The 15,673-nt window shown below is 61.6% G+C and overlaps 1 protein-coding gene across 1 annotated transcript; it reads left to right on the top strand.

The window, feature by feature from the left end:
* Positions 1–4,607: 4,607 nt before the first annotated feature.
* On the top strand, positions 4,608–14,493 carry SNAI3 (snail family transcriptional repressor 3). The gene is made up of 3 exons (XM_081791355.1): positions 4,608–4,792; positions 7,943–8,500; positions 10,508–14,493. The coding sequence occupies exons 1-3, from the start codon at positions 4,642–4,644 to the stop codon at positions 10,687–10,689; spliced, it is 891 nt and encodes a 296-aa protein (XP_081647481.1). The 5' UTR covers positions 4,608–4,641; the 3' UTR covers positions 10,690–14,493.
* Positions 14,494–15,673: the final 1,180 nt, after the last annotated feature.

The following is a 15,673-nucleotide window of genomic DNA, read 5'->3' as shown; positions in this document are numbered from 1 at the left end:
GCTCAGGGCCACCATTGGTGCCACGGGCTCCTGCTGTCCCCCACGTCACTCGGGCCTTTGAAAGCCGACAAATATCACCTGCTGGCCAGTGTCCTGGCAGCTGGTGGTCGGTGTGGGGCCACACTCCTGCCTCCCTCTCCCTGGCTGTTTCCAGGCTGCCTCCCCAGGCAGGGCTGGGTTCTGGGTTGTTCTTCTAAGAAGGTGGGTCTCCCGAGCTTGGAGCCATAGCAGGGCCAGGCACACGAGCCTCCACAACGGTCACTCGGCAGGAGAGTGGTGACAGGCTGGCCACCCCCTAGCTCCTTTGTTAGGAGCCTCTAGCCCCACCCTTCCCTCTTTGACCCCACTGGCCAAGGATGCCGGTTCCAGGGAGCAGGTGTGGTGACGAGTCCCTGCCTCCACCCAAGGACACCTGTGGAGCTGTGCCCCCTCTGCGCAGCCGCGGGAGCCACAGGACAGCGTCCACAAGTGGCCTCTCAACCCCCTCCACCCCTGCCCAGGCCAGATGGGACCACAGAGAATATACCACCGACCAAGGGACTCATGTCCAGGATAGTCTGCCCAGGGGGGAGCATCAGAGTGAACCCTAACAGGGCACGCGGGACACAGGAACCCGTGTCAGCAGACCCCACGGTGTCGGGGAGGGGACGCTCCGGCTCAAGTCCACAGCACGATCGGCCTCCCTTGTACTTTGTGTGAATCCCACGTGCGGCGGGGCTGTCCCACCAGGCCCCCGGGGCTTTCACGCCACACACACGCTTCAGGCCGAGAGTTCCTGGAAGTCATGGTCTCCCTTCCGCCCTGATCAGCGCAAAGGCCGACCGCCCCCGGAGTCTATCCCCACCACTGCCACACAGAGGGGGGCAGCCCCAGGCCCGGGGCGCCCCCGCGCCTTCATGGTGCACGTTCCCCAGCGCACCCCGTGGCCTAGAAAGCGTCTCTGGACCTACAACCTTCTCTGTCAGGAAGGCAGCCGCGGGAAGGCACTCCTGGGAACTGGCGCGCTTCTCATCCGGGCCTCGCGGGAGCCGATGGCTCAAGCACTGCGCCCACGGCGTCCGTCGGCCGGTCTCCAGTGCGGGCCCAGACAGGATGACCACCGCCTGCACACGGCGGGGACTTGTAGCCCTGTCACTCTTCTCACGCCTGTCCTCGGCGGCCTCCCGGAGTTCCAGAAAGTGCCGTAGCCACCACCTGGTCCCAGGGTACCGAGCACCCTGGAGAGCTGGGCTCCGTGCCCTGACCTCGCCCAGAGAGGCGTCGTGCTGGACAAAGCGGCCAGTGTGCCAGACCAGCAGAAGAAGGCGCTTCGGCCCCCAAAGACCCACTGCTGGCTCCTTCGGGCCGTGCCTGGAAGTGACTCCAGGCCCTGCAGCTGTTGGCTTCCAGAAAGCCTGATCCAGGGAGCCTGGGACCTGGGACCCGGCAGGCTCCTCCGGGCGCCCCCAGCACGTCCGGCCTGTGGGGCTTGGTGCCTTCGGTGCAAGTCGCAGTGAGGGTTTGAGCTGCCCGCAACGTCCCTCCTGAGGGCCTCCGAGGACAGGCCACCCTCACTGGCCTCTGCCCCTGGCGGCCTGCCGACATGCGGATGCTTGGGGGGTGGGGGGCAGGGGTCCAGACCCTCCCTGTGACAGAGGACCGCCCGTCTCCCAACAACCTGCCGGGACGAGGGGCTGGATCCAGCCTGCGGACAGACAAGAACCTCAAAGAGGAGGTGTGGGGGGTGGGGCAGAGCTGGGAACCCTGCTGAGGACCCCACGGACTGCTCCCCTTTAGGCCCTGGGCACCCTGCTGATGCCGATGCCTGTGTCACACGGAAACAGCTCCTGCGGCCTCACAGACACGTGTGCACACACACGCACACACACAGGCTGTGAGGACACAGCCCAGCCTGCACGTGCACCCCTGCTCGGCCCCCCACCCATTTCCATCCTTCCGCCCCAGCCCCTAGGACCCCTCCCAGCACCCAATCCTCTGGCATGCCCCAAGGCGTTGAGGACGCTACTGCGTGTCCTATAAGCTGTGTGGGAAGGGACAGCATCCCCCCTCAGTGCCCTCATCTCACAGAGGATGTGTCCACCGGACCCCAGGTTAAGAACCACCACCAGCTTTAACAATCAGGCCTCAAAACTAGTTGTGAGTCCCCCTTCGCCGGTTCGATCGGTTGGTCACCGATCCAACCAGACGTTGGGAGGTTGAGTGTTTGGTCTGAGTTTCCACCAGGCCATGAGCTTGGGTGGCTGTGAGGTTGCCCCAGGTCAGGATGTCCCAGCCACGCCCCCCCCCCCCCCCCCCAAAGAATGGGGCTTGGGCTTCCTGCACCTGATGGCACCCGAGGGCACGGACGCTAACCCTCCTCCAACCCCCAGGGATGGGCATGCCAGGGGCCGCACTGTTTGGGGGGTTCTCGGTGCTTTTCCATCTAGTCCAACAAGCACTGTGGGACTCCACCGCGCACGTGCCACAGGCAGCCACTGTGCAGGAGCACGGGCTGGCTCCCACCTGGCCCCCCTCTCGGGGTGCGGTCTGACAGGGTGCGGGGCCCTCCGAACTGGGTCATGAAACCAAATCAGCTACAATGTGAGCTCACAATGGAGATACATACATGGAGTCGAGCACTGCTGAATTATTCTTTGTAAGGCAGACAAAAAGAGTAAAGAACACACGCATACAAGGAGACTATCTAAGTAGGATTATAAAATCTGTGGCCCTGGAGGTGCCTACCTTAATTGGAAGCTGCTGCTCAGGCCGCTGATAGAGGCAGGGGGGCGGGGCCGACAGCCTGGCTCTGGGCCAGCTGTCATCCCCAAGGTCCTAGGTGTCCAGGGAAGAGCACAGTGATTTCTTCAGGAAAGAGAGGACTTTGGTCCTTGCAAGTCCTGCTCTGGTTGAAAGAGGGGCAGTTCCGGGAGGCCAGTGGGGAGTGCGTGGGTGGGTGGGCAGATGTGAGGCTTCGCCGGGAGGTAAGGCGGCCAGGATGAGGACAGAAGGACGGGAAGCAAGAATGGGTGGGGACAGCTGCGCCCCTCTCCAGCACTGCACAGGTGTGGACACTGAGGTCCTCCTCTGTGGGTCCTCCTGGGGTCCAGCCCAGACACAACACTGTGAGTCCCAGCCAGTGAGTGTGCGTGACTCCAAGGAGGGCTGACAAGTGGGTGGGGTCACTTACTATTGCAACCCCTCCCCCAAAGCTGTTCCAAGGACCCTCGGAATCCCAGGGGCATTTCCGGGATGAGATTAGGAACACGCCAGCTTCCCTAAATAGTGTGAGTAGCTCTCTGGGGATGAGGGAGTGCATCTTGGCTGGTGGCCACACAGTGGGTGACCCGGTGAGGAGGGACAGTGTGGGTGCAGGGCTGGCCCAGGTATCTGCAAGCCTTATCTGTGTCTGGAAGGGGAAAGAAGGAAGAGAAGGTATAAATAGAAAGCTTGCGAGGCCACGGAACAGGTGAATAAGCAGAACGCAGCCACGTGTCCTCTGAAATCCACACACACAACAGCACGGTGCCAGGCTGTGGCCCACAGGAGAGACGCGTGCCTTCTGTCTGCATACCACCTGCCCTCCCATGCTCTCACCCAGCAGCAGACAGGGGGCACACGTCTCGTGTGTGACTGGCAATATGAGCCTGGGTCCCCATGCCCCCGCTTCCTAACTTCTCAGAGCCTCCATTTTCTCATCTGCAAAACTGTAGGGACCTAAGACACTGTGTGACACGGCCCTGTCCCCCTGCTTCTCCAGAGGTCCCCATCAACTTCACCTCGCCCAAGCCCACAGTCACATGGCACCTGGACCTCAATGGCACTGCCAGGCAGGCAGGCCGGCCGGCACACAGCCATGGAAAGGCCCCACAGCTGTCGGGGACAGGCTCGGTGCTGCGTCCACTCGCCCAGGGAATGCCCTGTCTGACCCTTGAACTCCTGAAGCGTCCACACCGAAAGGGAGCGTACACTCGGACGTAGCTCGAACGCGTCCTTGCCGCACAGGAGGGACATGGCTGCCCAGGGTCACAGACTGGGCAGAGCACACGCACTTCCCCCTCTTTGACTAAACTTCCCATGACCGCAGGTCGGAACCCCTTGCAATCCCAGAATTCCAGGCTGTGTCCTTTCTCCCCGCCAAATGAGCCTCCTGGAAGCTTGGGCCACCTCCTGGAGCGCTGTCCCGGGAGGGAAGGAGCCCTCCCCAGCCTTCTTCCCCTGGGAAAGGCCTCTCGCCCCCAGGCCGGCTGACCCCCGCCCCCGGCACCACTATGGCGGGTCAGCTGGGTCGGCTGTGGAGTTCAGGGCTGTGGAGTTCAGGGCTCGTGCTCACCAATCCTACCGTTGCGGGTTTGAGCAGGAGGTGGGGCGAGTGTAGCCAGCTGCGGCAAGGGCTCTGCGCGCGCCTCCACCGCCACCGCCGTGTGGACTGGAGCCCGGCGCGGCTTCCACCCAGCCCTGACCTCCGCCCTTTAGTCCACGGCGAGTGGGTGCGCCAGGCCCCAGGGGCCGGTGTGACTCGCGGCGCGCGCCAGGGCAGTCCCGTGGGGAGGACACGGCGGCCACGCGCTCCCTCCCCCGCGGCCCGCGCACCTGTCCTGGGCGTGGCCCCGCAGCCCCGCCCCGGCCGCGCCCCGCGCTGGTTGGCCCAGGCGGCGCGCTATGCTAATGAGCCAACCCTCCGGCCACCTGCCGGCTGCGCTGCCCGCGGGCGCCCGGCGGACCCGCAGGGGGACCATGCCGCGCTCCTTCCTGGTGAAAACGCACTCCAGCCACAGGGTCTCCAACTACAGGCAGCTGGAGACGCAGAGAGGTAGGGACTGCCCGGCTCCCCAGCCCCGCCCACGGCTCGGACTCCCGTCCCAGGCCGGGGGAGAGGAGTTACCTCGCCAGCCAGCGGAGCGGGGACGAGACCCCGGGTGGGTGGAGGCCTGCGAGCGCCTGGTCCACGTCGGGGGCCTCGGCCTCGCGTCGGGAAGAGCAGGCGCGGATTCCCTCCCACTTAAGAGAAGTTTCCAGGCCCCCAGTCAGTCTGGGGGCTCTCCCCCTATGGCCTGGCGCACCCATCCCAGCTAAGGGAACCCTGGAGCCATCTTCCTGGTGCAGGAGGTGTGGGAGGGGTCCCAGGGATGGGTGGGGAGAGAGACGGAGGGAGGCTTGGGGCTGCTGTCCAACGGCTCCTCCAGAGCATCCAGAGGGAAACAGAAGAGACCCGCGGGCTGTGTGTGCCAAGGCCCAGCCCATGAGCCTTCCCTCAGGCGCCTCGGGTGCCTCCTCACCGCTCCGTCGGTCACCTTCCCCCCGTCACCCCTCACCCCAGTGGAGGTTGTTCAGGGCAGGCTGGGCTGAGGGGCTGCAATCCTCCCCCCTCCCCCCAGGTGGCCCAGGGAGACGCAGGTCCAGGGCTCAGGACTGCCCATGTCCTGGAGGCACGAGAAGGTCCCGGGACAAAGGCCTCTCGAGAGTGATCAGAGCCATCACCTCACAGCCCCTGAGGTGAAGACCCCCCCTGAGGAACTGCTGGGTAGCTCAGGGGGAGAGGGGAGAAGGGACCTGGAGGAGGCCCAGGAGTGGAGGGCACCCCGGTGATCCTTTCCGAGGCCGCTGCCTCCAGGGGGTGCCTTCTAGGACTGGGTCCCGAACTCTGCATTTTGAAAACAATTTCACAAAATGAAATAGAACGGAAGGCATCCGAATGCATTTTAGATATATACGTGATGGGAAATGGAGTTTATGTGAGCCTGGTTGTTAAAGCTTAACACCTGTTGTTTAGAGCCCAGTCACAGAGTGCACCCCCCACTTTACTCTTTGAACATGAGAGAGTGTCAGAGAGCAGCCCAGCCTCCAGCACTCTCCGCTTCCTCCGCTCCTCTCCTCCCCCCTTCGGATGAGGGACGAGGCTCCCGCTTGTTGAGGCTCCCAGGATGTTGCCCTAGGATAGACCGAGGGGCTGGGTCTGGGGCCCCTCCCTCTCTCTTTTCAAATAAGTGCCTTTTCAGGCCTCCCCCCAGGGAGCCCCTGAAGCGGAGGGGACTTGAAAGTCTCTCCTCCCAGGAATTTGAGTTACAACAGCCCCAGAGGGTGTGTGGACGCATCTGAAGGGCCAGCAAAAGCACTCGATCAGGGCCACAGGCATAGCCGGCCCTCCCCTGCCCTCCCTCTGGGGTGGCCCCCAGCCCCCAAGACCGGGTTTGGCTCTGGAGCCAGGGTGGTGGCTGAGTCTCAGAGACTTAAGAGAGGTGACTGTTTTTCCCAGTAGAAAGCCCCCAGTGAAGTGGGGTCCTAGGCTCTCTGCGTATCCCAAGCCTCTCTCTCCAGAACTTCCTTGGACTTTGTCTCTTAGCCTGACACTGCCCAGTCCCTCTTTCCAGGAGGACAGAAAGTTAGCATGCTGTTTTATAACTGGGGGGATTAGGTTAGGGGTGAGGTCAGGATAGAGCGGAAAGGTGGGAAGTTTCCTTAAGTGTCCCCACTTCTCTATATCCTCACCAACACTTGTAATTGGCTATTTGTAATTCTAGCCATCCTAGTGGGCACGAAGCAGTATCTCGCTGTGGCTTTAATTGGCATTTCCTTGATGGTTAATGATGGCAAGCATCTTTTCTGTGCTTGTTGGCCATTTGTGTAGGGGTGTGTGTGTGTGTGTGTGTGTGTGTGTGTGTGTGTATATATATATATATATATATATATATTTTTTTTTTTTTAAGTAATCTCTATGCCCAGCGTGCGCTTGAACTTGAAACCCTGAGATCAAGAGTCACATGATCTACAGACTGAGCCAGCCAGGCATCCCGCCATTTGTAATTTGTATATCTTGTTTGGAGAAATGTGTATTCAGATCCTTTGGCCATTTTAAAATTATACACACACACACACACACACACACATATATGTATATATATACACATACACATATATGTGTATATATATACCGTTGAATTGCAAGAATTCTTTGTATATTCTGGATGCCATCGATTTAACAGATACATGATGTGCAAATATTTTCTCCCATTCTGTGGGTTCTTTCTTACCCAAAGCCTTGGCATGAAGGCAGAAATGGGACCAGAGATTTATTTCAACACATCTGGAGTAGGAAATGGGTTGGGGGCTGTTTGGAGATTTGGGGCTCGGGGAAAAGGCAGAGCATACCCCTACGTGCCAGACTGTTTACCCTGGGGCCCTGCCGCTCATCTGGTCAGGTACAGGCATGCTGGCCCACGAATCTGGGAGCCACGGCCTGGGGACAGGCTGCCCCTGGGGGCCGTGTGGCACCACCGGGGACAGCCATCCAGCCACCCGGGAGCGTTGGCACTCACGTCACCATGGGCGGGGGGTGATGGGGGTGACTGGAGGCTAATCAGTTGTCTTCACGTGGCCCACCGCCAAATGTCTACTCTGAATTCGCGCCTGCGGGAGGCTGGTGAGGCTTTGCTGTGAGCTGGGCCTGAGGCGGGGCGGGGGTCAGGGAGGCCTGTCCTGCCGGGCCAGTAGGGGGGCCTCTGTCAGCCCGTGAGAACTATTCTGGGATCCTGTAAGACATTTCCTTTGCTTTTAAAGAGGAACTGAGGGGGCGCCTGGGTGGTTCAGTTCGTTGGGCATCTGACTCTTGATTTCGGCTCAGGGCAACTCAGGTTGCTGAGTTCGAGCCCCCCATCTGGCTCTCTGCTCTCAGCTTGGAGTGGCTTCAGATCCTCTGCCCCCCTCCCTCTGCCCCTCCCCCGCTCGCGCTGTCTCAAAAATAAACATTTAGAAAAATCATAACAATAAAGAACTGAGGCCCCTCCTCTAGACCCTGTGGTCACTTCCCGCGCTGACACTGGCCTCGCCAGCCCTTCCCCTTCGTGCAGAACTGCTGATGACCTAGAACACAGGCTTGCGGCTGCACCAAGAAGGGCAAGTCTGAGGACAGAGTGTGGGGGCTCATGTCCACTTTCACGCTCTCTCTCTCCCTCCTCCCTTCTAGAAATTAATGGCCCCTGTTCTGCCTGCAGGGGGCTGGCGGTGCCCCTCCTCCTCCCAGACAAGGCGGCCTCTTCCACCCCTGGGGACCCTCCCCTGCCGTGGGACCGCACCTCTGCCGTCTGCCCCATCTCCCTGCCCCTTCCGCGTACTGAGGAAGCTCGGGGGGCCTCCAGGCCAGACACCCTGGAAGACAGCCGGGCGGACCTCTGGAGCGGCCGGGCCCCCAGCGAGCCCCTCAAAGACAGCCTGAACCACCTCAACCTGCCCCCGCTGCGGGTTCCGCCCACGCGGTGGCCCCCGATCCCGGGCCCGGACGGGGGCCAGGCTCCAGACAGACTCCAGGCGGCCCCGGGGGGCCTCGGGCGCCCGCACTGCCACAAGCCCTGCCACCTGCGGGCGCCCCGCTGCTTCACCTGCAGGTTCTGTGACAAGGAGTACGCCAGCCTGGGCGCCCTCAAGATGCACATCCGCACACACACGCTGCCCTGCCTCTGCTCTGTCTGCGGCAAGGCCTTCTCCAGGCCTTGGCTGCTGCAGGGCCACATCCGGACCCACACAGGTGGGTCTGTGGGCAGGAGGGCCCCGGGCAGGGGTGAGGGCGGGACCTGGGGGTCAGGCAGGGAGGGAGGCCTTGTAAACAAGAGGAGGGATGGCCACACGGCTTCTGCTTCCCTGCGTGCCGGTTTCCAAAGTCCCACAAACCAGAGGCTCAAACATCAAAAATGCCCTCCATCCCAGCTCCTGAGGCCGGAGTCTGAAATCCAGGTGTCGCAGGGCCGCGCTCCCTCCAGAGGCGGCAGGGGACGGTCCTTCCTGCCCCGTCCACCTCCCGGGGGCTCCAGGCGTCCGTGCGCCCCTACCCCCGTCCTCACACGGCCTCTCCCCTGTGTGTTTGTGTCCCAACCTCCCTCTGTTGTAAGGACACCAGTCCCACTGGACCGGGGCCCGCGTGCTCCAGTGTGACCCCATCTTAACCCGATGACATGTGCAAAGACCCTATTTTCCAAGTGAGGTCACCCTCACAGGTACTGGGGATTAGGACGTGGACGGATCTTTTTTGAGAGACACAATTCAAGCCCTACCACCTGGCAAAGCGCAGGCTGCTCGGGGCCGTAGACGGTCTGACTTCCCATGTTGCGCGCCCTTCCTGAGCTCTGGAGCAGCAGGAGCGGCACAGGGAGAAAGGCCTGGCCTTTGGTGGCAACCACGGGGGTCACACGGACGAAGGGCACAGACGAGGACTGGGTCTTGACGGGGGGCTGGGACCCCAGGGGCAAACCCATCCCTGGTGAGAGCGCACCAGAGCCCTGCGCTCAGACCTGAAGGAGGCCTGGGGGCCTCAGCACGTTGTCCGTACATCAGCCACCGCTGCCCAAAGGAGCGGAGGCGGGCTGCCTGCCCCAGGGCGGCTGGGGGTTGAACCACACCTCGCCCCGGCCCGCCAGGGGAGGGACAGGTGGGCACAGAGAGACCGAAGCCCAGGAATAAGGCTCACCGGGCTGAGGCCCACGGCTGAACACACGCCCCCGTCACTGGAGCCTCCCCAGCCCTGAGCCAGGGGTCCGTAAGTAGGACTCTTCTGAGTCACACCCGGGGGAGGCTGGAAAGAAGGGTTTTGCGGGAGCCTTTCTCCGGGCTGAAATTCCAGTCGGTTTTCCTCTGCTCCCCCCCAGGGATGTCTCTGAGCGTCCCACATCACACCGCCAGGGGCTCAGTGCTCCTGCTCTGGGGGCCCAGAGGGTGGGAGGCCCTGCAGGAGGCTGGCCTGGGGAGGGAATGTGCCTGGGCGTTGGGCAGCAGGGACGCCCTGGGCCCAGGGGGACTGCACGCTGGTGTTTCTCAGGATTCTATTGGGTGTACGACTGGAAGTCACTGCACGTGGGCGGAAGAGAACAGGTGACCTTTAAGGATCTTTTTACACTTGTTAAGGTTGTCCTGGGGGCCCAGCTCCCAACAGAAGGGCTTTGTCCAAATCCCTGGTCGCCCTGATTGGAGGCGGCCCAGAGGACACAAGGGTCTTAAGCTGTTCCGAAATGCCTGCCTCCATCGTAAGGGCCGGGGCTCGCCTTCCCGGTAGAGTCTGCAGGGGCCCAGCTGCTTTCCACCAGCGGCCTTCCGTGGGCAGGGACAGCTGAGGGCTCCCAGTGCTGCTCAGGACCAGATCTGGGCAAAGGGCCCCAAGGGCTCTGGCAGGAACAGAAAGATCTAGCAAAGACCCACGCTAGCTCTTTCCCCTTGGAGAGGGCTTTAGATGCCGCAGTCCTGCCCAGGGGTGACATCCCACCCTGTCCCCAGGCAGCTCTGAGCCTGACCGTGGATGTGGACCTCGTGGCCCTAGGGTTTCCTTCCTCCCGGGGCAGGTGCCGGCCCCCCCCCCCCCCCGGCCACATATCTCCTGGGGAAGGGTGAGGGGAGACCGATGCGTCAGAAGTGCCGTGAGCATTTGGAGGAGGCCGAGGGGCTTATACGTCGATAAGCAGGGACGGCGGGGGGTTGGGGACGGGGGGCTCGGCCACCTCCTGGGGCGGACCAGACGGACACTCACCCGGCGCCCTCCCGCCCCCAGGTGAGAAGCCGTACACCTGCTCACACTGCGGCAGGGCCTTCGCCGACCGCTCCAATCTCCGGGCCCACCTGCAGACACACTCGGACACCAAGAAATACCAGTGCAAGAGCTGCGCCAGGACCTTCTCCCGCATGTCGCTCCTGGCGCGGCACGAGGAGTCTGGCTGCCGCCGCGGCCCCTGACGGGTGCGGGCTCAGTGCCGGCGGGAGGGACAGGACCTCACCCCTCTCGGCACCCGTGATGCCCAGCGAGCCCGGCCCCACGCTCGCTCGGCGGGTGCCTCCTCTCCCCGCCGGCCACCCACTTCCGTCCAGGGCCAGAGCCGCCCGCGGGCTGTCAGGGCGACTGAGGGAAGACCGTCACGGCGACGTGAGCCACCATTCCCTGACTTGCCCTGGTTTCCGGTTCTCTTCTCCCAAGAGAAAAGGCCGCTGGGGGTGGCTGCCAGCTGGGCCAGCTCCTGCCACTCGGCCTTCGTGGGCACGGCTACCACAGGCTCACCTCCGCCTGCCTGCGCGCACGCACGCGGCACCGGGTGTCCCGACACAGAGCCAGGGCCCCGTCCCCAAGCACAGGGCAGTGAGGAGCCTGGCACCCCTGCCGGTCACGTCCTCTGAGACCCCGAGTCCTGCCTGGCGCCCTGGGTCTGCGGAAGAGGCCGAGCCCGGAGTAATTACCCAGATTCCTGGGTAATTTGGGCCTCTGGCCACGGAGCAAGGGGGGCAAAGTGTAGGGACGGGGAGCGGGGAGGTGGGTGGCGACACTCCAAGCAGGTGAGCAGGGCCACCTTCTTTGGGAACAAGGAGACCGGAAATGGGGACAGCCTTATACAGGGAGGGAGAGCGGCCGTGGGGCGTAGATACGCCGGGGGTGAGGCTGTGAGGGCAGAGCTGGGGAGAGTGAGGCCCAGGGAAGAGGCCAGCCCGGGGCCATGTGTGTCCGCGTCGGCAGGGTGCTCACAAGAGAACCCAGTCCTGGGTCTGCACACGTCTCCACCGAGACCACCGTGTCACCGGGGGACTGTGTCCACAACCGCCCGTGGCACCGTCGCCCCTTCTCTGCCCGCCCTCTCCCGAGGCCATAGGCGTCCACAGCGGAGGGAGTGGGTGCCGCCTGAGACACATGCCTCCTGAACCGACTCAGCAGCCAACAGGAGTCCCCTCCCCAGCATCCTGCCCCCGAGTGCGGCCTCTGCCCACCCCCAGACCCCCGGGATGTCACCTGCTGGGCTGGGCCTCGATCTTGCCAGTGTGTCTTAGCGTCTTCGGCCTGCCCTGGAGGGCAGCCTGAGTCTAATGGGGACTGACTGAGTTCCTGATGCCCGGAGGCGACAGCCGCCCCACTTCTGGCCCAGGCTGAGGGACAAAGTTAGGCTCCTGTTCCTGGCCCTGAGTGGGGGCCACAGGGCAAGCGGCAGAGGCCGCGTGTCGGCCCTGGGCCTCGCAGACCCACTGAAGCACATTCACCAGCCTGCTGCTGGGCCACACGGCACCTGTAGATCCTGCCCAAGGCTCCTCGGGGTGAAAGGGCCTGCGTGGCTGGTTTGATAACGGCCATCGGAGGGGCCTTGGGGACATCCCAGAGGAAACCTGACCGTGACGTGGGGCTTCTCTGGACCAAGGGTGACCTCGATGAAACTGGCCACCCAGGAGGGCCGTGGCTCCGGCATACAGAACAGATCAGCGGGTGCAGTGAAGACGTTTGCTGGGGAAGCCACGCTCACATTCCCAGGCCTGCACCTGGCGTCCCCTCTGCGGGGACCTGCCATCCCTCGAGGGACAGACAGTGCGAACCAGACGCTTAGCTGATAGGTCAGCGTGCTGTGACTCCCATAACAAAGCCCCACGCACCATGAGGCTTAAACCACAGAGATGTACTCCCACACTCTGGGGGCCAGAAGTCAGGGCCCCAGTTGCCACAGGGCTGGTCCCCTCGGGGGCCGGCCTCTCTCTCTCTCTCTCTCTCTCTCTCTCTCTCTCTCTGTCTTGGCTCCTGCTGGTTTGTGGGCATCTTTGATGTTCCTTGGCTGGTGGACACATCACACTTCTCTGCCTCCACCTCCCATGGCTTCTCCCTGCGTATGTGTCTGTCTCTGTGTCCAAATTTCCTCAGTCTGTGCAGACACCAGTCCTACGGGGTTAGGACCCCCCTTAATGGCCCCATCTTAACTCGATTACCTGAAAAAACCCTGATTCCAAATAGGGTCCGGATTTCAACATATGAACCCGCAGAGGGGAGGACACCATCCCCTCCCAACAGTTGATGTGAACATAGTTTGCCAAGAGATGCCCAGTGGGTCCCTGTGCTTGGGCTGAAGGATGAAGGACAGCAGAGTGGATTCCTCTGTCCCCTTGGTCCCCAAAGGATCAAGGGGGGTGGTCAATTTTAACTGACGGGCCCACCGGCAAACACCTCCTGTGCCTGTTCCCGCTTCCTGTCCATCATCCCAACCAGGGTCCCTGCCCTAGCAGGGTGGTCCTCCCTCCCATCGGTCTCCCGAAGAGCTGGGCTCCTCTGTTGAGTGGGTCAAGCCCACGTTCTGGCCCATATCCGGCCATCTCACAGGAGGGCTTTTTTTTTTTTTTTTTTTAAATAGCATCCAGATGCCCAAAGGAAGCTATATTGTAAATTGTGTTCTATTCCTGGGCCCTGATAGCTAAATGAGGCGATGCACCTGTTGGGTATGAAGGGAGGGAATTTCACGGCCCTAAAATAAAGTCAAATGCTTGCCCTTCTGTGCCGGCCCGTGGAAAATGCTCTTATATTTATATCTGGACTGGCAGAGGGCAGGGTGGTGGAGGCCAGGTTGGCAGAGAGGGTGAAGAAAGGCCGAGCACCTGCCAGGGAGCTGATGGAGAATGAATGGGGGAGACGGCCCACCAGGGGCGGGGCGGCTGCAGTCAGACCCCAGGGAGGCCACCTGCCCAGCTGCCTGGCCGCTCAGGGTTCCCAGCTCCCCCCTCACCTTTTTCCATGCTATTTTGCCTGGTCATCAGAATTCACCTGGGACGCCCCTTTAGATAGAAGTTGGCTTTCTGGAGCCCTCTCCCAACACCTACAGAACAGGAGTCGGCAGGAGGCCTATCCCTGGGTGAAGGTGGATGACTGGTTCTTTTCTCAGGGTGCTGCTATTTGGGTCCCTCCCACCTACAGGCCATCTTTTTTCCATCCAAACTCTACTGACCACATTTCTACTCGTCACCCTAAAGAAGGCCTTTCGGTCCTGGTCCAGCACATTGTTGGGTCCTCCCTCCAAGGTGGGAGGAGGGACCAGAGGTCCCGGGGCCCGAGGAGCTGGGAGCAGGTGCCACAGCTGCAGCCTGGTTACGTCTGGTGAAGGCAGAAACCTAAGAGACGAGTGAGGATGCGGGACACGAGGAAAATCACGTAACCAGCCCTCCAAGGTTGAGGACCCCATCTTTTGTCACGACAGCTGCACCCGGAGGGCGGTGTGAGGGCCACAGCAGGGTCAGCACCAGATACCCAGCAAGGAAAACCACCGTTTTCGGACTCAGATGCCAGCGCCCAGCCGCTGGGAGCTCAGGTCCTAGAAACAGGTGCGAGAGGGACACTAGGTCTCCGGTGGCCCTACCCTGGCCCCACTCCCAGCTGAAAGAAACCTCTCTCCTGAAAGCTACAGACACACTAAGGTTACACCCTCCCTTCCAAAAGCCCAGAGGGCTCCATAAATATCATTTTGGCGCAGAATATTCTGGGGGGGGGGGGGTTCTCTGGAAGTTTGAAAATAGCCCGCGTGTTACTATCTTTATTCAGAGAACCCACTCCTGGCCTCCACTCGGTGGCTAAGTATAGCTCCCTGGCAAAGTTCAATGGAACAAAAGTTTCCAGGCCTCATCACTTGCAGATGGCCTGACATTCAGGGACACAGCTCAGCCAAGACTCAGAGAGGCTCCGAGGAGCCTGGGAGGACGCCGGCTGCTGGCCGCACCTTCTTGCTCCCGAGTGGGGGAGTGTGCGGGACTCTCCGGCCATCGGGGGGTCCTGGCCTGGTCCCGAAGGAGGGGTTCTGATCCCAGCTGAGTCAGTCCCACTAGAAAGCCTTGGCTTCCACTGCTTTAAAAAAAGGAATCCTGTTAAACCTATTTCAGAATTCAGGGGAGTGCCAAATACACATTAAAAAAAAAAAAAAGACATTTCGGATGCTTAAAATAAAATAGAATAGCTAACTTTAGAGAAACTCCCCACCTTTACCTCCTCTTAGAATCTGTGTGCATTTCCTGACCACCGAGTTCTGGCTCCAGTCTCCCCTCCCAGCTGCCCGCCCAGCCCACTGAGCCCCTGGGATCGTCCTCAGGGCCCAGGAGACGCTGGGCAGGGCTCAGGTACACAGTGGGGCCGAGGGCGGGAGGGCTGGGGGCAGAGGTTCGGGGTCCGTCTTGGCGGCTGGGTGCGGGTGTCTCTGGTACGTGCAAAACCTGGAGGCTGCCTTCCCACACGACCTCCGTCAGTGCTGCGCCCCCCCACCCCCAGGCTGACCGGAGGGCATCCGTCCCCTCCCCCTCCCCACACCTCTGCACCATGGGCCCCTCTTCCGTTCTCCTGCAAGGATGCACCCTCCCCGGGTCCTGAAGGAAGACGCACAATCACTTGTTTTGCCTGCTGAGCTCAGACACGCCAGCCCCTCTCCTTCCCTGGCCGTGGGCCTGGGCCCAGGACACATGTGACACACTGATTTCAGAAATGGGAGTCTCGGGGGCCGCCTGGGGGGCTTAGTCGGTGGAGCGTCTGACTCTTGACTCCAGCTCAGGTCATGATCTCACAGTTCGTGGGTTTGAGCCCTACGTCAGGCTCTGCGCTGACAGCTGGGACCCTACTTGGGACTCTCTCTCTCTCTCTCTCTCTCTCTCTCTCTCTGTCTCTCCTCCACTCATAATCTCTCTCTCTCTCGAAAATAAGTAAATAGATATTTTAAAAAATTAACAAAAAAGAAATGAGAGTCTGTAAGGAGGGCAGTCCTGGAGCCACAGGTCCCTCTGTCTGCACACGACCTTGGGAATGCCAGTGTCCCACATCGGCCAAAGAGAGTCTGGGATCGAGGACTGTCCCGGGCCGGATCCCGCTGCCAGCCCCTTTGCTGGGCGTCGGATGAGCTGTGGCTCCCTGTCGCTACCTTGGTGACGGCTGTCTCCCTCCTGCTCTCACAGA

The sequence above is a fragment of the Panthera onca genome, chromosome E2 (genome assembly GCF_046562875.1).
Source record: "Panthera onca isolate mPanOnc1 chromosome E2, mPanOnc1 haplotype 2, whole genome shotgun sequence".
Classification (NCBI taxonomy): domain Eukaryota; kingdom Metazoa; phylum Chordata; class Mammalia; order Carnivora; family Felidae; genus Panthera; species Panthera onca.
This window is presented reverse-complemented; position numbering and strand designations above follow the sequence as displayed.

Excerpts from the sequence above, each read along its gene's own strand:
- SNAI3 (XM_081791355.1), top strand. The coding sequence starts at position 4,642 with ATGCTAATGAGCCAACCCTCCGGCCACCTGCCGGCTGCGCTGCCCGCG. Across the intron at positions 4,793-7,942 it reads GCAGCTGGAGACGCAGAGAG|AAATTAATGGCCCCTGTTCT; the intron begins GTAGGGACTGCC and ends CCTCCCTTCTAG. Across the intron at positions 8,501-10,507 it reads CCACATCCGGACCCACACAG|GTGAGAAGCCGTACACCTGC; the intron begins GTGGGTCTGTGG and ends TCCCGCCCCCAG.